Source organism: Macaca fascicularis, chromosome 1 (assembly GCF_037993035.2).
Source record: "Macaca fascicularis isolate 582-1 chromosome 1, T2T-MFA8v1.1".
In the NCBI taxonomy this organism is placed as follows: Eukaryota; Metazoa; Chordata; class Mammalia; order Primates; family Cercopithecidae; genus Macaca; species Macaca fascicularis.
Window position 1 is genome coordinate 84,054,735 of NC_088375.1, and position 21,511 is coordinate 84,076,245.

The window sequence follows — 21,511 nt, forward strand, 5'->3', positions numbered from 1 at the left end:
AAATAAACCAAAACAGGAAATAATAAAATTAAAATAATATCTGACACTGCCATACAAACTGTTAGTTTCTTTTTGTATCCCTCCCTTCTATAACATTAATAAAGGAAATATTTTACTGCAAAGAATATTTTATTTTATACATCACTAGCCATGAATTTTTGCCATTAGTTACTATACAAATGCTGCCTAGTGCCATTATCCAAATGGCATAACCATTTTACATCCACAATTCACTTCTATAGTTACAAGGAGAATTTTCATGATTTACTTAAGTACATCTATCAGTGAAGATTTAACACTGAGATGCAATCTAACATCCGTAATATCTGATGTTAAGTAGATGGCAATGCAGGAAAGATGTATTTTAATCGCTTTTCATTTAAGTGACCTTATGTAAAAAATAAAATAATTTAGCAGTTCCAAGTATCCAAAGGGCATTTTCAAATGTACACAAAAGAAATGGTTACAGAGATTTTTAAGGAGCATCTTTCCATGTCCACATCCTCTTGTAACTGCTGTACCATTTTCTCTTCCAACTGCTTCCCTTTGCCTGCAAGAAGGGCTCAGATAAGATGGATGTTTTGCTTGACTTCTTTGATATCCTGAACTTTCTGTAGCTCTTTATTTTTCTTCAATCTGTTCATTATAAATTTAGCTTGGCGTTTCTGTTTGATCTCTTCAACTCTCTTCATTGCATCAATAGTCTTATTCCATAGCTCTTGCTGGTATTTGATAGGTTCATTTCTACGTTTTTCAAATTCAAATGAATTATCCACTGTAAGCTCTTTGCCAGCTGCTTTCCGGAATGCTTTGGTCCACCTAACTTTGCAAGGATTTCGCTTCTTTTTAAAGTTTTTATGACATTTAGATTTGCAAAATCTGAACACCTTGCAATCGTTGCGGACGAACATCATGCCGTGTCCAGGGTAGATGGGCCCCGAACAGAAATAACACTTCTCGATACGCTTGTTGAACCTGCGTGGGACCCCACCAAACAAATGCCAAGCTTGAGAGGAAGTCCTTTTTTTTTTTTCTTGAGACGGAGTTTCACTCTGTCACCCATGCTGGAGTGCAGTGGTGTGATCTCAGCTCACTGCAACCTCCACCCCCCAGGTTCAAGCGATTCTCTTGCCTCAGCCTCCCAAGTAGCTGGGATTACAGGCACCTGCCACCATGCCTGGCTAATCTATATTTTTAGCAGAGATGGTTTCACCATGTTGGCCAGGCTGGTTTCAAACCCCTGACCTCAAGTGATCTGCCCACCTCGGCCTCCCAAAGTGCTGGGATTACAGGCATGAGCCACCACGGCCAGCAACCACTTATGTGACCAACTTAACAGAGACCTCACAGCCATCTATTAATAGATAACAAAGCAAAGCCTCACAAACTCCTGCATACAGCACAACACTGGATCCACCTAGGACAACCTCCCCGCAAAAAGAACTGCATTCATAGTCTTTCTCCAAAGTTGAATGAGGCCCTGGGTGAGTTTGAGGCTAGCACTAAATCTTTTTCTGAGGAACTACCCAGAAATAATGAGAAGAAATCAATGGACTCTCAACTTCTCTGGTTTAACCTATAAGCCATGCCACCCCTACAACCTCAGACTTACTTCCCACAGTGCTCTATGGGTGTTAAATCACTGCCTCTTTGTACCCACAGTTCCCTCTTGAAGAACCGTCAGTCCCTGTGTCTCAAAGCCCTTACTGAGTAAGCAATAGTTGCAGCCACCAAATCTTGTACTAAGGACCATAAATGGATATCTGACATAGACTGGGCCAAGAAGATTCTCTGTCCTGAGAAGTTGCAACTGGGTCTCACAGATTCCAGCCAGTCCCTGTCAGATGCATGGAAACATGGACCAAATAAATTCTGGGATAGACTTGCATATGCCAAAGCAGACAGTGACAACTTGCAGAGAGCAAGAATGAAGCAGAGACATAAGCTGAGAGAAGCAGAGACAAGAAACAGCACAACCAAGCAACCTCAGTTCCTGCTTCCAATCTCTAGGTTCTGCAAGTGAACCCCAAAACCTTCTAACACATTCCTTTTTTCTTTTTTTTTGAGACGTAGTTTTGCTCTTGTTGCCCAGGCTGGAGTACAATGGCACGATCTTGGCTCACTGCAACCTCCGCCTCCTGGGTTCAAGCGATTCTCCTGCCTCAGCCTCCCGAGTAGCTGGGATTACAGGCATGTGCCACCGTGCCTGGCTAATTTTTTGTATTTTTTGTATTTTTAATGGAGACAGGGTTTCACCGTGTTAGCCAGGATGGTCTCCATCTCCCAACTTCAGGTGATCTGCCCGCCTCCGCCTCCCAAAGTGCTAGGATTACAGGCGTGAGCCACCACGCCCAGCCTGCTCATTTCTTATTTTTATTCTTTTTTTTTTTCCATTTCTTATTTTAAAACATAAGCCATATAATAAGCTTACTTTTGCTGCTCCAACCGAAGCCTCTCTTCTTCTATCCGTCTCCTTTCTTCTTCCTCCCGTCGAAGCCTTTCCTCTTCTTCTCTCCTACGTTTCTCTTCCTCCTGTTGCAGACGTTCTCTTTCTTCCTCTTCACGCCGCCTTCGCTCCTCTTCCTCCTTCCTACAAAGCAAAAGATAGAGAATGAACACTATACATTGAATCCTTTTTAAATATAAAACTTTAGTTCCCAGTGAAAACTGACATGACCTTTTTAGAGAACAATGTGGATATATATATCAAAATTTAAAATACACACACTTTACTAGCAGAAACTTATAGGGAATCAATCTCACAATATACAAATCACATCAAGAATAATTCCTGTTGCACAGCAACAGAAATGTGTCCAACATAAGACACTACTTAAATCATTATAATATTCCCATACCCTGAAGGATCCCCTCTAATACAGGCTCACAGCACTAAAACCTTTTCCTTCATAATACCTGCTGTCATTGTAATTAAATTTGTGTGATACATTTAGCAACAGATCTGCCTTACCCATTAAAGTAGATGCTTCATAGGGAAAGATACTGCCTATCTCACACCACTACATCCTCAGGGCTTAGCACAGTGCTAGAAAGAACAAGCACTCGACAAATGTGTATAGAAGTAAAAAATCCACCCTGAAACACCGCAGAGCCAAAGGATAGAAATACATGCCTAATATGTAAAGACATTTAATACATTTGCTTAATGAAAAAAAAAAAGGTGAATACAAAGGAAAAGATCTGGAAGGATATACCCTAAATTTATCAGTTATTATCTACACAAAGGAGAGTGGAATAAAAAAAAATGTGGGAAAAAGATTTTTTTCAGTTTGTGTTTCACATACTGCCATAAATGAAAATCTTTATATTGAATATATTTGTGTATTATTTCTGAAATTAAAAAATTTTTAAGCTTTTAATTTAAAAAAGAATGGCTAACCTCTCAGTGCGGCCCTTGCCCAGCTTTCACCCATCCCACAAGACCCTTCCAAAAAGAACAGATCCTATTGTGCTAGGAAGGGACATCTTCAGGGTCTGAGACTGGTATGGTGTCCAGGGAGGCTGCAGACAGGATGAAAGGGAAGATTTCTAAGGAGTATCAGATAAAACACCATTTCTTGTTTCTACCACGAGAATTGTCTGGGCTACCTCACCTTTCTCCCCTCTAACTCCTATAAGTGATTAACAACTACCTGAGCCACAGCCAAGGCTCAAAATAAAACAATAACATGACCTACTTTTTTTTTTTCTGAGACAGGGTCTTACTCTGTCACCCAGACTGGAGTGCAGAGGCACGTTCCTGGCTCACTGCAACCTCTGCCTCCCAGGCTCAAACGATCCTCCCACCTTAGCCTCCTGAGTAGCTGGAACTATAGGAACCTGCAACCACACTCGGCTAATTTTTATGTTTTTTTTTTGTAGAGATGGGGTTTTGCCATGTGGCCCAGGCTGGTCCTGAACTCTTGGACTCAAGTGATCTGCCCGCGTTGGCCTCCCAAAGTGCTGAGATTACAGATGTGAGCCACCACAGGCGTGAGCCACTGCACCCAGCCATGACCTACTTTTAATGTGTCACAACTGGTACAGGGCAAGAAGGTTCACAAGCCAGAGCTTAAGCTTCAGGACAGGTGAAATCTACTCTTCAACACTTTAAAATAATTCTATATGGACTTTATCCCATGACAAAAGTATATTTTTAAAAAGAAAATGCAGCTCTATATGTTGAGTAGTAACTTTTGACAATGCTTAAGAGAAATATGCATATATATCATTAAAATAAGAACTTAAAAAGCAATAGATACTTATTCTACAGACATCATAGCGATACCTGATTGATCCAACATCACTACACAAAGGACTATAGGACATAAATCAATTTTCCAGTTAAAGAAATCTCATTCTATTCTCCTAAGAACCAAAACCTTTCTTTTAGATTAAAAAAAACTTTCTTTGGATAAATATCTTCTGAAAATGTAATTAAGCCATTTCCTATTATCTTAAACAGGAATAAATCATAACTAACGTTCCATCTCTTGATGACTCAGGGGTTACAGCTATAAACATAAAAACTGTACATCATACTATTGTAATGGAGTTTACCTTCATATTATATGACCCCTGAATACCATGCTTTTATAATTCTCATGTCTATTTTTCATGCTTTCTATTATGTCCCTCATTATCAAGCTATTTTCTCTTCTAATCTGTTATTTTTAATCCAGGTTAAGGCAGGAAACCAGAGAATCAATTGTTTTTAAAGAATAACATCTGTTGGGCAACATGGCTCACGCCTGTAATCCCAGCACTTTGGGAGGCTGAGGCAGTGGATCACCTGAGGTCAGGAGTTTGAGACCAGCCTGGCCAACATAGTGAAACGTCATCTCTACTAAAAACACAAAAATTAGCTGGGTTGGTGGCAGGCACCTGTAATCCCAGCTACTCGAGAGGCTGAGGCAGGAGAACTGCTTGAACCCAGGAGGCAGAGGATCATTTCACTGCACTCCAGCCTGAGCAATAGCAACGGAACAAGACTCCGTCTAAAAAAAAAAAGTATAACATAACCTGAAGAAAAATTGGTTTTGTAGCATCATTTTCATCACTTAAAATTTTAGGTAGTCAAAACTGTTGAAAATATAGCTACTAGATAAATAAGGTGTAACTATAATTCTAATTCACAACTACAACGGAGAATCCCATAAACATAAACAGCACATTTAGTAGCTCCTCCTCCAAAACGTGAAAATAATCAATAAGCCAGCTGGACGCCAAAGCCAACATGAATGTCTATATAAGGTAGCATAGTTGCAAACAATGAAATGGAGCATGAGTATTCTAGAAGCTCAAGGGAGACTGCAGCAAAGGGTATGTAAGACCAGAGGATAGGGAGGAGGGAGTGGTTGAGTTTATGGTGGGGCTTATTCAGAAACTTACTGTAATAAAACAAAAGGAAGGCCATGATGGATGGGAGGTTTCTTTTAAAGACACAGCCAGTAGGAAGCAGTTCTCCCTCCCCACAAAACTCATAATATAAATACCTGCTCACATCAGGAAGTTTGAACAATTGCCACAAGAAATGGGGATCCAAGGAAAGCAAAACACCTGATCTAGAACTAGAACAGACACTCCATAAAACAAAAGCATCAGTACACTGGGCTGTGCAGCAGTAAAGTATTCCATGCCCTCAAACTTCACCTTTTTTTTTCTTGCTCTTCCTTCTCTATTTTGTGGGACGCAACGTACGTTGAAAAGAGATGGCAACACCTATTTAAGAGCTTGACAAACTCCACCATGGCATCCTCTTTAGACATGTTTCCCAAGGCTGCCCATTCTCTCCTGTAAGGAATAACAAGAAAAGTTACCTCCCCTTCTTAGTAGAAAGAGAACTTTTAAATTTAAACTAAATATGAATAATTCTCAATTGTAACTAAAATGAAGAATGATTCTACCGTAAGCAAAAGGCTCAAAACTTCAAGTTTTAACAAGTATGTATTGATTTACTAGATATGCCACATACAATCCAAACAACTGCATTGCTGATGATTCCCATACAGCAAAAGGGTATCAATTTTTTTTTTTTGAGACAGGATCTCACTTTGTTGCCCAGACTGGAATGCAATGGCGTGATCTTGGCTCACCAAAACCTCTGCCTCCCAGGCTCAAGCGATTCTCCTGCTTCAGTCTCCCAAGTAGCTGGAATTACAGGCGTGCACTACTACCGCTGACTAATTTTTTTATTTTTAGTAGAGATGAGGTTTTATGTTGGCCAGGCTGGTCTTGAACTCCTGACCTCAAATGGTCCACCCACCTTGGACTCCCAAAGTGCCGGGATTACAGGCGTGAACTGCTGCACCCGGCCTACTTTTCTTATATAATATTTGAACCTTAATTAAACAAAAATACTCAATGTATTTTTTTTGTCACAATTTTTTTATGCCTCAATAACGCAATCAATTACTATGTATTTTAAACGGCTACTTTTAATATTATTTGGGAAGAACCAAATGAACCTCTACTTGTCTTATGTTAATAATCAGATGAATACAGTTCTTCCACAATATTTAGCCATAAACATCTCTAAACTAAAAACAGATAAATATCTGAAGACTCCAGAAGCTACAAGAAAAAATGTTAAGTTCTTATTTTAAGCTAATGAGCCAGCTATTCACGTCTTAACCAATACACATTGTACCCTTTGCCAACATTATTCTCATTAAATTCACTACACAGAAAAACACTGTTACCTCCTGTCATTCCCCAGCACATCAAAGAATCCAACCTCAGGACAAGTGTCTGGATTATATGGGCCCATAAGAACCTGCTTATGCAGTGCCACAAGCTTCAATTTTTCTTCATAAGTTGAATGAAATGCTTTGCCATCTTTTTCTGTAAGAAACACAAAGAAAACAATTAGCACTGGCAAAATACATGATTTTCAGCATTATATACTAAAGTTTTACTACAAAGTATGTCACAAACTGCCTGTAATAGACACAAACACTATTATAGTGAAATTTTTATTTCAATTACTTTTTAAAAATGTTTTTATTTTTAGACAGAGTCTTACTCTGTTGTCCAGGCTGGAGTGCAATGGTGTGATGACGGCTCACTGCAGCCTTGACCTCCTGGACTCAAATGATCCTCCCACCTCAGCCCCCCAAGTAGCTGGACTATACGTGCGTGCCACCAAACATGTCTTTTTGCAGAGACGGGGTCTGCCCAGGCTGGTCTCGAACTCTTGGGTTCAAGCAAGCCTCTCGTCTCAGCCTCTTTTTCAAAAGTGCTGGGATTTGAGCCAGCATAGTAATTGAGCCCAGCCCAATTACTACATTTTATGAATAACAGAACCTAAGACAGAAATCCTGTATGATGGTTTTTTTTTTTTTTTTGCTTTTTTTTTTTTGAGACAAGGTCTCACTCTATTGCCCAGGCTGGAATGCAGTGGCATGATCACAGCTCACTGCAGCCTCAACCTGCTGAGCTTAAGTGATCCTCCCACCTCAGCTACCCAACTACCTGGGACTACAGGTGGAGCATGTGCCATCATCCCTGGAAAATGTTTTTATTTTTGTAGAGACAAGGTCTCACTATGTTGCCCAGGCTGGTCTCAAACTCCTGAGCTCAAGTGATTCTCCCGCCTCAGTCCCCCAAAAAGACGGCATTACAAGTGTGAACCACCATGCCTATCCTGAATTATGTTGTAAAAATAAGCCAACTATCAATATTCACGCTGAAGCTACTACAGAAAAACCCATCTGTCAAGCTGCAGTCAGGCTGCAGCCTTGATCTCCCAGGCTTAAGCAATCCTTCTGCCTCAGCCTCCTGAGAAGCTGGGACTACAGGCACGTGCCACTACATCTGGTTAATTTTTTATTTTTTGCAGAGACAATATCTTAAAATGTTGCCCAGACTGGTCTTGAACCCTGGGCTCAAGCAATCCTCCTGCCTCAGCGTCCCAAAGTGCTGGGATTACAGGTGTGAGGCACCATGTCCAGGCCAACAATCGGTTTTTAAAATAGCTTTTAAAAATAATTTTTAGCCAAAAGAGAAAAGAAACACTTAAAATAATTTTATATTAGTCCCTTTTAACACGATCATGCATAAGAGATTACATACACTTTGAAAGGCTGTATTCAAAAATGTATCCATCCCACTGAGGCAGTACAATGTGGTGGAAAAGGCTTTGGAATTGGAGGGCCTGGGTTTAAATCTCATCTGAGACACTTCCTAGCTATGTGACCATTCAACCTCTCAGTTTATTCATCAATAAAGAGAGGGTTACACTTCAGAGGTTGCTACTTCAGAGGCAACAGGATTATTATTATTATTTTTTTTTTTTTTTGAGACGGAGTCTTGCTCAGTCGCCCAGGCTGGAGTGCAGTGGCGCGATCTCGGCTCACTGCAAGCTCCACCTCCTGGGTTCACGCCATTCTCCTGCCTCAGCCTCCCGAGTAGCTGGGACTACAGGCGCCCGCCACTACGCCTGGCTAATTTTTGTATTTTTAGTAGAGATGGGGTTTCACCGTGTTAGCCAGGATGGTCTCGATCTCCTGACCTCGTGATCTGCCCATCTCAGCCTCCCAAAGTGCTGGGATTACAGGCATGAGCCACCGTGCCTGGCAAACAGGATTATTATTATTAAAAACTATTAATGCTTTTCTTCCCTTCATCTGATTGACTCTGGTAAGTTTCCATATAGGCAATGAAGAGTGAGACAAGTTTGACCTATAAAGACTAACTGCTACCAACATTTAAAAGCCGTATGAAATTAGGTTCTAGTAAAATGGGAAATACTCAGTTCTGCTTCTTTGATAAATGGCAGCATTAACTACTGGTTGATTCCAATGATAACAGACTACCAAATTTAAAGAAAATGGGGAGGGGGCTTGAAAGTAGTATATGCTACCTATATGTCTCATTCATGTATATAGTGGTGAAATAAAATCACTAATGAGTGAGAAGAATATGAGTTAAAGAACAACAGGAAACTCAGAAGAAAAAATATAGAAGCTGCCAATAAATATCCAAAACAATATTCAACCCCACTAGTCAAGAAATACAAATTAAAAGCATTAGATAGCAAGACCCCCCCATCAGATAAACAAAAAAGATAACATCTAAAGTTATTAAGATCCTACAAGTACCCATTCTCAATAAAATATAACAATTATATAACAATATACAACAATAAGTTATGTGAATGTGGGATCTCTCTCTCTCAAAATATCTGACTGTACTCTACTCACCTATTTTCAGACCTTGATTAACCCTGGGTATCTGAAACCAGGGAAAGCAAAACCATGGACAATGAGAGACACCTGTATTTCAAAATTATAAATGTGTATGCCCTATGATCCAGTCATTCCAGTTCTCATTACATATGCTTGACAAGAACTCCCAAATATACAGAAGGAGGCAGATACAAGGACATTCATTGCAGCACTGTTTTCTTGTGACTGGAAATAAAAGGTTATCAATAAGAGAAAGTCGAAACAATGCGGTACAGCCATGCCTTGCATAATGGCATTTCAGTAAAGGACAAATTGTTTATATGACTGTAGTCCCATAAGATAATAATGGAGCCCAAATTTTCCTATGGCCTAGTGGTGTGGTAGCCACCATAACACGGTGCGACACATAACTCAAGTATTTATGGTGACGCTGGTGTAAACAAACCTACTGTGCAGCCAGCTGTATAAAAGTATACAGCACATATAACACATAATATGTGATGACATTAATCATCAAATACTTAACAAGTACATTAATCACCAAAAGTTTTCTTACACTACTATGACACAGGTGATTATTAGAGAAACACAGCCCAGAACAACTTCCTTCTCACTGTTTTTTTGAGACGGAGTCTCGCTCTGTTGCCCAGGCTGGAGTGCAGTGAGTGGCACAATCTCACTGCATAAACTCACTGCAGCTTCCATCTTCTGGGTTCAAGTGATTCTCCTGCCTCAGCCTCCCGAGTAGCTGGGACTACAGGTGTGTGCCACCACACGCAGCTAGTTTTTATATTTTTAGCAGAGATGGGGTTTCACCATGTTGGCCAGGCTTGTCTCCAACTTCCAACCTCAGGTGATCCACCCACCTCAGCCTCCCAAAGTACTGGGATTACAGGCGTGAGCCACTGTGCCCACCCCCTTATCACTTTTAACAAATGGTGATAATTTGAAAAATAGCTCCAGCTCCCGATCTTAGCCTCGTGATTTAGAGAGTTTTTGTTTTTTAAAACAAAAAAAAAGGCATTAAGCAGCCACTGGCATTAAGCAGCCAGGCACAGTGGCTCACACCTGTAATCCCAGCGCTTTGGGAGGCCAAGGCAGGTGGATCGCTTGAGGTCAGGAGTTTGAGATCAGTCTGGCCAACATGGCAAAACCCTCTCTCTACTAAAAATACACAAACTAGCTGGGTGTGGTGGTGCAGCACATCTGTAATCCCAGCTATTCAGGAGGCTGAGGCAAGAGAATCATTTGAATGAGACAGAGGTTGCAGTGAGCTGAGATCATGCCACTGCACTCCAGTCTAAGCAACAGAGTGAGATTCCATCTCAAAAAAAAAAAAAAGGGCCAGGCGCGGTGGTTCAAGCCTGTAATCCCAGCACTTTGCGAGGCCGAGACGGGCGGATCACGAGGTCAGGAGATCAAGACCATCCTGGCTAACACGGTGAAACCCCGTCTCTACTAAAAAATACAAAAAACTAGTCAGGCAAGTGGCGGGCGCCTATAGTCCCAGCTACTCAGGAGGCTGAGGCAGGAGAATGGCGTAAACCCGGGAGGCGGAGCTTGCAGTGAGCTGAGATCCGGCCACCGCACTCCAGCCTGGGCAACAGAGTGAGACTCCATCTCAAAAAAAAAAAAAAAAGAAAAAGAAAAAACATTAACCTATGTCATTTTATCTTGAGCCTATAAAAGAACATATTCTGCCAATGATTCAAGAAAAAAAGATGTGGTGGGCCTGAGAGTGCATTTTTCCTTTCTTTTTTTAAGAATAAATTCAATTAAGTGGTTTTATCTAAATACATGTCAGTAAAGATAAAATCACATGGAAACTATGCACCTGAAGACCACTTTTCTGATTAGTCATGCAAAATAGCAATTTCGAACATATGCACACAAAATTTTTTTTTTTTTGCCGCAGGAAGGTGATTTGAACTAATAGATGGGGCAAGTGGATATGAAAAAAATTTTTTGAAATCTGTGACTATTGCTATAAAGTTATCTGTAAAATACTGCTATGTGGGTTTTCTACTAATGGAGGGAGGGTTCATTTCCTACCAGATGATAAATTTGCTTCTCTTTGAGACAGGTTCTCACTCTGTCGCCCAGGCTGGAAGGCAGTGGCATGATCACAGCTCACTGTAGCCTTGAACTCCTGGGCTCAAGAAATTCTACCACCTCAGCCTCCTGAGTAGCTGGAACTATCAGTGAGTGCCACTATGCCCAGTTAATTTTTGTTTTTGTAGAGAGAGGGTTTTGTCATGTTGCCCAGGCTGGTCTCGAGCTCCTGGCCTCAAGTAATCAATTGCCTTAGCCTTCCAAAGTGCTGGGATTATAGACATGAGCCACCATGCCTGGCCAACTTGCTTCTTTATTTCAAGCATTTGATAATGTGAACTAAGTGCAGGGGCTTTGAGGGATGGTAAGTAAACACTTTTTTTTTTTTTTTTGAGACAGAGTCTCGCTCTGTTACCCAGGCTGGAGTGCGGTGGCACAATCTTGGCTCACTGCAACCTCCATCTCCCAATTTCAAGCGACTCTCCTGCCTCAGCCTCCCTAGTAGCTAGAATTACAGGCATGTACCACCACGTCCGGCTAATTTTTGCATTTTTTAGTACAGACGAGGTTTCATCATGTTGGCCAGGCTGGTCTTGAACTCCTGAACTCAGGTGATCCGCCCGCCTCGGCCTCTCAAAGTGCTGGGATTACAGGTGTGAGCCACCGTGCCTGGTCGAGTTTCAGTACTTTTGGATGTTATTTTAACATCTGCCCTTTTTACACCTGACAGAATTAAAAATATAGTGCAAATTTAAAAAGTGTTTTTATTTATTTATTTTGAGATGGAGTCTTGCTCTTTCACCCATGATGGAGCACAGTGGCGTGATCTCCGCTTACTGCAACTTCTGCCTCCCGGGTTCAAGCGATTCTCGTGCCTCAGCCTCCTGAGTAGCTGGGACTACAGGTGTGTGCCACCATGCCCGGCTAAATTTTGTATTTTTCATAGAGACGGGGTTTCACCATGTTGGGTTGGCCAGGCTGGTCCTGAACTCCTGACCTCAGGTGATCTGCCTGCCTTGGCTTCCCAAAATGCTGGGATTACAGATGTAAGCCACCATGCCTGGCCAATAAATGTATTTTTAAAAAGAGGAATACGTGGCCAGACACAGTGGCTCACGCCTGTAATCCTGGCGCTCTGGGAGGCTGGGGCGGGTAGATCACCTGAGTCAGGAGTTTGAGACCCGCCTGACTAACATGGTGAAACCCCATCTCTATCGAAAATACAAAAATTAGCCGGGCATGGTGGCACATGCCTGTAATCCCAGCTACTTGGGAGGCTAAGGCAGGAGAGTCGCTTGAACCTGGGAGGCAGAGGTTACAGTGAGCTGAGATTGTGCCATTGTACTCCAGCCTGGGCAACAAGAGCAAAACTCCATCTCAAAGAAAAAAAAAAGAGGAATACGATTTCAGTATTAGTTCTGGTCAGGCAGTCAAACAGATTCGTTCACCTCTGTGAACTTCAGTGCTTAAGCCTATGTTTTTGTTCACAGGCCCTCATCAAAAAACACGCCCAGCAAATCTCACAAAAGAAATTGACTTTATGGGTCAACTACTATGAGAATGAACAAAACAGTATATCCATTCTTGTGAACTGTCCTGGCATTCCCATTTACTCTTTTATGCACTTACTAGTTTTAAGAATTGCTCTGTCGCCAGCTGCAGCGGCATGCACCTATAGTCCCACCTATTCGGGAGGCTGAGACAGGAGGGATCATTTGAATCCACAAGTTAGAATCTAGCCTGGGCAATCCATTGAGATTCTGACTCTGAAGAAAATAAAAATAATTGCTCTATAATCCTTTCTTTAAATCTTACTACTAAATCTCCAAATTAACATTTTTTCTATATGAGAGCCAAATTTGTCTCAAAAAACAAAATCAAGAAAACAAACAGCCAGGCGCGGTGGCTCACGCCTGTAATCCCGACACTTTAGGAGGCTGAAGTGGGAGGATCACTTGAGTCCAGGAGTTTGAGACCAACCTGAGCAACACTGCAAGACCCCACCTCTACAAAAAAACTAAAAAACAGCTGGGTGTGGTGGCATGCGCCTGAAGTCCAGGCTTCTCTGGAGGCTCAGGATTGCTTGAGCCTCAAGGTCGAGGCTCCAATAAACCATGAAAGCACCACTGAACTCCAGTCTGGGTGACAGATGAAGACCCTGTCTAAACAACAAACAAGCAAACAAATAAACCCAGCAGGGACTGGTGGCTCATGCCTATAATCCTAGCACTTTGGAAAGCTAGGGCAGGTAGAGTGCTTGAGCCCAGGAGTTTGAGACTAGCCTGCGAAACACGGTGAAACCCTGTCTCCACACACACAAAAAACCCAAAAATTAGCTGGGCATGGTGGTGTGTACCACAGTCCCAGCTACTAGGGTGGCCAAGACGAGAGGATCCCTTGATCCTAGGGGGTTGAGACTGTGGTGAGCCATGATGGTGCCACTGCACTCCAGCCTGGGTGACAGAGTGAGACCCTGTCTCAAAACAAAACAATGTTAATACTAATAATTATTTTTGAAAGACTGTATTACAAATTAATTTTATTTTATGTATTCATTTTTTATTTCCCCAAATTTTCAGTAAGCATATGTACTTTGTAATCAAACACACATATACATTACCTTTTTTAATACACATTTTTAAAGTCAAAGCAATGTATTTTCAGCCTTTGGGATTAGGTTAAGAGATTATTCTCCCAAGGAATATACAAAACCCAGGAGGCTGTGCTAATCCCAACCAGTTTTGGTATAGCACAGTTCACACAGTACTGAAATCCTAAGCTTCAAAAAAAAAAAACCACAGAAAAATAAAAATCCTTCATAATCTATATTGTTAGGCAGACTACTAGTATTACACAAAAAGTTACTTCTCTCTTACTCTTCAGGTGGCTCTGGTTGACACATCACAAGAGTTTAGTCTTTTAAATCAGATGAGAATAATTTTCTTCTTCTTTTTTTTTTCTGAGACAGAGCCTCATGTCGCCCAGACTGGAGTACAGTGGGACGATCTCAACTCACTGCAACTTCCGCCTCCCAGGTTCAAGTAATTCTCCTGCCTCAGCCTCCCCAGTAGCTGGGATTACAGAAGTGCACTTACCACACTTAGCTAATTTTTTTTATTTTTAGTCAGATGGGGTTTCACCAATGTTGACCAGGCTAGTCTCAAACTCCTGACATCAGGTGATCCGCCTGCCTCAGAATCCTGAAGTGCTGGGATTACAGCATGAGCCACCACGCCTGGCCAAGAATAATTTTCTTCTAAATTATTTCTGGTACCGTAAACGTTAAATGTAGTTAGCAGGAAAGTAATAACTCCACTAACTGCACTGACACAAAAAGCCTTGTAGAAACTCAAAAATCTTTAACCAGGGCCCTATTCCTGAAGGAAAGTTCTATTTCAGTCCTCTCAGAAGGGAATGCAGGCATCATCCTCAGCTCTTCCACTCATTAATTATTATTATTACAAAGTTATTTAATTCAATCAATTTTGGAATTCTGCTTTCTATGGCAAACAAAAGCAAACACAAATCCTGCTTAGAAAAGAAAATATGCAGATGAACCTTCAGTTAAACATGATAGATTGAACACACACAATTACCCCTGATCCTTAATGAAATCCCACTAAAAGGAATAAGGAAGCCAATTTAGAGAACCCTGGAAAGGGCTGGGTGTGGTGGCTCATGCCTGTAATCCCAGCACTTTGGGAGGCCAGGGCGGGTGGATCACCTGAGGTCAGGAGTTCGAGACCAGCCTGACTAGTGTAGTGAAACCCAGTCTCCACTAAAAATGCAAAAATTAGCCAGGAGTGGTGGCGCATGCCTATAATCCTAGCTACTTGGGAGGCTGAGGCAGGAGAATTGCCTGAACCCGGGAGGCAGAAGTTGCAGTGAGCCAAGATCGTGCCACTGTACTCCAGCCTGGGCAACAGGAGCGAAACTCTGTCTTGGAGGGGGGGAAAAAAAAAAAAGAGAACCCTGGAAAGGTTCACAAATTAAAGGCATCAGGTTCTTTAAAAGCTGAAGTCTAGATGAAAACAGGAATCTGGTTTAAAGTCTATATAAGATGTAAGGAGCCACCCTCCCCCATCCCATTGCGTTTGCCAACCCCAAGCAGGCAGATGGCTACCCTGCTCCTACTCAGTAGAGGGCTGGATATTTACTACAGAAAATGAATCAGGGATGCTCCAGATGTTAGGACACTTTGGCTTAGAGTATGCTATTAGACAGATAAATGAAATGTTTCCCCAGTAAATGGTAAGTACCTCCCACTCATCCCCACTTCTCCTGCCTAGTTTCTGAATGTTGGCAACCAGGTTCATATATCCCATGCAAGAGAGAGGAGTATTTTCTTGAAAAACTGGCTCCAAATAATGACCTACAGACACTGATTTGAAAGATGCTGACATTTGAAGGTTCTTCTACAAAACTTCTGTCTCATCACCTTAGAAAAAAGGTTCCTACTTTAATGTTACAATTAGGTGTTCTGTACCTTATCCTTTAACATGAAATACTCAAGGATCACCAGACATTTGAGGAAAGCTTCCAATATGGAAACAAAAAAAACTACAATAAATTTTAACAGTGAAATAACATTCAAAATTTATACTCAACATCCTCAGGAACAGAAGCTAATGCATCTATGAAGCAAAACAAGTTACTTAAAAAAAAAAAAAAAAGACAATTCAGAGAAAAAAGAACTCTTGGAAATTAAAAATGTAAAAAAAAACCCCACAAAAACACAAAAATTAAAAAATCTAGAAGATGGAGCTGAGGATATTTCCTAGAAAACAGAGCAAAAATATAAACATGAAAAATAGGGAAGAACAGATAAGAGAATTAGAAGTTTAATCCAAAAGATCGATTATCTATTAACAGTACCAAAAAGTGAAAAGAGAGAAAATTACCAAAGAAATATGGCTGGGCGCAGTGGCTCACGCCTGTAATCCCAGCACTTTGGGAGGCCGAGGCAGGCGCATCACCTGAGGTTGGGAGTTCGAGACCAGCCTGATTAACATGGAGAAACCCCATCTCTACAAAATTAGCCAGGCATGGTGGCACATGCCGGTAATCCCAGCTACTTGGGAGGCTAAGGCAAGAGAATCGCTTGAACCTGGAAGGCGGAGGTTGCGGTAAGCCAAGATCGCACCATTGCACTCCAGCATAGGCAACAAGAGCGAAACTCCGTTTCAAAAAAAAAAAGAAAGAAAGAAAGAATACAAGAAAATTTCCCTGAAATGAAGGGCCCAAGTTTCTAAACTGAAAAGACTATCAAGTATTCATCAAAATCACTGAAAACAAACAAGGAGACAATACTTCTCTAATTTTTTAACATGGAGATAAAACAGGAGATCTACATACTTCTAGAAAGAAAAACTGGTCACATACACAAGACAAACAATTAGAATGACTATAGACTTCTTAAGAATATGAATACTACTGAGTGTGGTGGCTCCCGCCTGTAATCCCAGCACTTTGGGAGGCCAAGGAGGGTGGATCACGATGTCAGGAGTTCAAGACCAGCCTGGCCAAATGAAACCCCATCTCTACTAAAACTACAAAAATTAGCTGGGTGTGGTGGTGGGTGCCTATAATCCCAGCTACTTGGGAGGCTAAGGCAGAGAACTGTTTGAACCGGGAGGTGGAGGTTGCAGTGAGCTGAGATCATGCCACTGCACTTCAGCCTGGGTGACAGAGTCAGATTCTATCTCAAAAAAAAAAAAAAAAAAAAAAAAAAAAAGGAATACTGAAAGCTAGAAAACAATGAATGGGAAGTTGGGTACCGTGGCTCAGGCCTGTAATCCTAGAACTTTGGGAGGCCAAGGCAGGCAGATTACCTGAGGTCAGGAATTCGAGACCAGCCTGACCAACATGATGAAACCCCGTCTAGCCCTACTACTAAAAATAAAAAAAAAATTAGCTGGGCATGGTGGCATGCACCTGTAATCCCCGCTACTCAGGAGGCTGACACAGGAGAATCGCTTGAACCCAGGAGGCGGAGGAGGTTGCAGTGAGCCAAGATCGCCACTGAACTCTAGCCTGGCAACAGAGTGAGACTCCATCTCAAAAAAACAAAGAAAAAGAAAATAGAAAAGAATGAATGGAATAATGCCTTCAAAATTCCAGAGGGAAACTATTTCCAATCTAGACTTTTATGCCCAATCAAATACATCAAAAGTGACAGTAAAACACATTTTTGGAAAGGCATGGTCTCAGGTACTCTTTTCACAAGAAGATACTAAGGGGTGTGCATTTCCAAAGTAATGGAATAAATAAAAACAACAACACAGGAAAATAAGTGATTCAGGGGAAACAGAATCCAACACAATAGGAAAAGGTGAAGGTAATTTCCAGGATGACAGCTGGGCAGCTGACTTAACTAAGTCTTACCACAAACACTAAGACTAGTTCAAGAATTTAAGGACATTTAAGATAGATGTCTTTACAAAAAGGTTTGCACAAGAACAAAAATGTAATCAAAGTGCATGATCTGTTTCAGCAAAGAATAACATAAAAACAAACAGCAGACAACAATTTAACCACAAAACAAAAGTAGGAGTCTGAGAAGAGGAAAGGAGAAAGATATAGACATACATAAGTTAGAATTTTTTTTTTTTAAATTAAAGCAGCAGTAGGAAAATGGAAGCAAATACCAGAAGAAACAATTAAATAATGGAAAGTAGTTGCCTTTGGGGAGAGGACCTAGGAAATGGGAAAAACACCAGAAAACAGGGTGACTATTTTTCATTATAAATATTGTAGTACAATTTCACCTTTTCAATTGCTCTGGTTTCCATTTTTAATAAAAAGGTAAAACGAATAAACTCATGCACAATTTCAGTAATCAGTTCATAAGCTACTACAACACAAGTGGTGGGCAGAATAATGGCTCCTTAAAGATGTTTAACTTCTGGAACCTGTGAATATGTTAGGTTACTTGCAAAGGCAGAATTAAGGTTGCAGGTGACCTTTTCCTGAACTACTCATGTGGGCCCAATGTAATCATAAGGGTCCTCATAAATGGAAGGGGAGAAAGAGTCACAGATTTGAAGAAGCTCTGGTGGCTCTGAAGATGGAGGAAGGGGCATAAACAAAAGCTTATGGCTGGGCGCGGTGGCTCACGCCTGTAATCCCAGCACTTCGGGAGGCCGAGGTGGGCAGATCATGAGGTCAGGAGTTCAAGACCACCCTGGCCAACATGGTGAAACCCTGTCTCTACTAAAAACACAAAAATTAGATGGGCGTGGTGGCACGTGTCTGTATTTCCAGCTATTCGGGGGGCTGAGGCAGGAGTATTGCTTGAACCGGGACTGGGAGGCGGAAGTTGCAGTGACCCGAGATTGCACCACTGCACTCCAGTCTGGGCTACGGAGCGAGACTCTGTCTCAAGAGAAAAAAAAAAAAAAAGCTTGCAGGTGCTCCCTGGAAGCACATGGAAAAGACAAGGAAACAATTCTCCTCCAGAGCCTCCAGAAGAAACAAAGCCCTGCCAACACCCTGATTTTACCCCAACAGGACCTATCTCTAAGTGTGTGTGTGGTTTTTTGTTTGCTTTGCTTGTGGTCATATTTATTACTACAATTTTTTATACCTTCTTTAACAACAGTTGTGATCCTGGTGGTCTTCGGCAAGAGGGCACTCAGAAAAGCACGATCTAACTTTTGGTATTATGAGTGAGTGAGACATTACTATCATAAAAACTGCGACTATATGAATATGAAAAGTAAAATATACGTGAAGAAAAAAATGCCTCAAGTTCTGTGCATATAATACTGACTCACAATCAAATGAGCAAAATTATAAGGCTAATTATAAAGTTTATCTGATCCAGGACTGTCAATGAGATATTTTAATATTTCTTCTCAGTAAATTAAAAATATATATATTTGTTAGTAGATAAATTGTTAGAAATTGTTTATTAACTGCTTTCAAAGAAACATGTCCAGCAACTTTGAGGAAAAAATGCACATTCTTTTTAATCACCTATAATCAAACATAATTGATAATCTACTGAAGATTACATTCAGCCGTGAATAATAGGCAACATCAACAATATTCCTGATATGAGGAAAGTGCTTATTCTCACATTAAAGTACTGGGTGAAACCAGTCACTGCACAATGCGGCAGAGGAACAAACTTCCATGTAGCTGGATTTTTTTTTTTTTGAGACGGAGTCTGCTTTGTCGCTTGAACTGGAACTGGTTCAAGTGGTCCCAGTTGATGCTGGAGTGCAGTGGTGCCATCTCAGCTCACTGCAAGCTCCACCTCCCAGGTTCACGCCATTCTCCTGCCTCGGTCTCCCGAGTAGCTGGGACTACAGGTGGCCACCACTCCCAGCATTTTTTTTTTTTTTTTTAGTAGAGACAGGGTTTCACCGTGTTAGCCAGGATAGTCTCGATCTCCTGACCTTGTGATCCGCCTGCCTTGGACTCCCAAAGTGCTGGGTTTACAGGCATGAGTCACCGTGCCCAGCCCCATGTAGCTGTTTTTGACAGTACCATTGTAGCTGTCATCTTGAATCAGGAACAGTCAATACCAGTATGAACAGAGGAGTTTACTATACAAATCAGATCTTCTATCAATTTAATCCATAGACTAGGAGAGTCAGATCATCAGAGGATATTCCCAACCATGAGAGTCTGAATTGGTTGTCTGGTACACACGTCAGGGCTTGCAGGAAAATCTTAAGTACAGATGGATTTTTAGCAAGAGTTGTTTTAAGCCACAGATTTTTTGTTTGTTTGTTTGTTTTAAGACGGGATCTTGCTCTGTAACCCAGGCTGGAGTGCAGTGGCACGATCTTGCTTACTGTAATCTCTGCCTCCTGGGTTCATGTGATTCTCCCACCTCAGTCTCCTGAGTAGCTCGGGCTACAGGTACAAGCTACCAATGCCCGGCTAATTTTTGTGTTTTTTTGCAGAGATGGGGTTTCCCCATATTGCCCAGGCTGGTCTCGAACTCCTGAGCTCAGTGATCCACCTGCCTCAAACTCCCAAAGTGCTGGGATTACAGGCATGAGCCACTACACCCAGCCCAAGCCAATAAATTTGTGGTAATTTGTTACAAGAGCAATAGGAAACTAACATGATATACAAAACACATTTTTCAGGCAATTAAAAACAGATAATGGGATCTACATTATGTTCTTACTAAACTTACAAGTATTTAACTTTACAGTTCAAATAGGACAGCATAATTTGATACCAAGCCCAAAGCTCTGAAAGATTACAATTAAGTCCCTCCCACCTGAAATTAAGTATACAAAAGACTATTAGGCTCACACTTCAACTGCTATTTTATAGGATAAATAATATTTTTTCTCTTCTCTCTGGAGGAAAAGGAATGTACCAAATTATTTCAGTGTCCCTTCTAGCCTTCATGTAATGAAAAGACCATAAAATCTACGGCGTGGAAGGGATGTTAAAGGTAGGTGATTGAATTGCAAACTAAAGCTCAAATCCTCTCTACAATATCCACCCAGCAATTGCTAACTTATGCTTGAATACTTCCTGGTAAAGAGAACTCACTGTCCCAAAGCAGTCTAATCCATCTCTGAATAGCAGTGATTCTTAGCTCTTTATTCTGAGGTGGTATCTCTCAGCTCCATCCACAGGGTTTATTTCCTGTCCTCAGCATTAACTAAAACACATCTAACTAATTAGACCTCAAGAAACTCACAAAATACCTACTATGTTTGCCCTGAGTTCTCTAACCTCTTGGCTAAACATTCTCAGCTTAATCATACCTCAAATTTAAATTTAATTCCCAGCTCTGCTATTAAGTATACAACATCAACAAGTTATTTAATCTTTTGAAATCTGTTTTGTTATCAATAAAATAAAGGTAATACTGCTCCTTAGGGTTCATGCGAGGGTTAGAAATGTGTCCCAAAATTTTGGTATAGTGCCTGCATAGAGCAGACACTGACTAAACAGCAGCCATTATGATAATAATGGCAGGGATTTGAATTCCCACTAGATACAAGTTGCTCTCTTCTGAATGAGCTCCATTTTGTCTTTAACCCTAAAGGATGATGCCTCAAACAAGCAGTATCCAGGGCTTGAGGTGTACTCTTTGGTGCAGAGGAGAGCAGGACTATCTTTCTCTTTCCCTCATCCTAGGTACCATAGTTCCATCAAGGCAGCCTAAGATCAAATCTGTTTTATTTCGTGGCCATATCACACTGTCGCCTCATAGAGAATACACTTTGATTAAAATCCATCTTTTAGAAATATTAAAACTGGGCCAGGCGTGGTGGTTCATGCCTATAATCCCA

General features: G+C 41.2%; 1 protein-coding gene and 1 pseudogene across 2 annotated transcripts in view; both read right to left on the reverse strand.

Moving 5' to 3' along the window:
- The window catches only part of ACBD3 (acyl-CoA binding domain containing 3), a 47,287-nt gene that overhangs the window by 17,280 nt on the left and 8,496 nt on the right, over positions 1–21,511 (reverse strand). For both annotated transcript variants that reach the window (XR_012433658.1, XM_005541008.4), the window contains exons 2-4: positions 6,702–6,843; positions 5,653–5,793; positions 2,432–2,590 (exon numbers count right to left, since the gene is read on the reverse strand). Coding sequence is in view for 1 of the 2 variants with exons in the window: in XM_005541008.4 (XP_005541065.1) it covers positions 2,432–2,590; positions 5,653–5,793; positions 6,702–6,843 (442 nt within the window). In the remaining variant the exon portion in view is untranslated. The remainder of the gene's footprint in view (positions 1–2,431; positions 2,591–5,652; positions 5,794–6,701; positions 6,844–21,511) is intronic.
- On the reverse strand, positions 111–964 carry LOC102116930 (probable ribosome biogenesis protein RLP24 pseudogene; annotated as a pseudogene).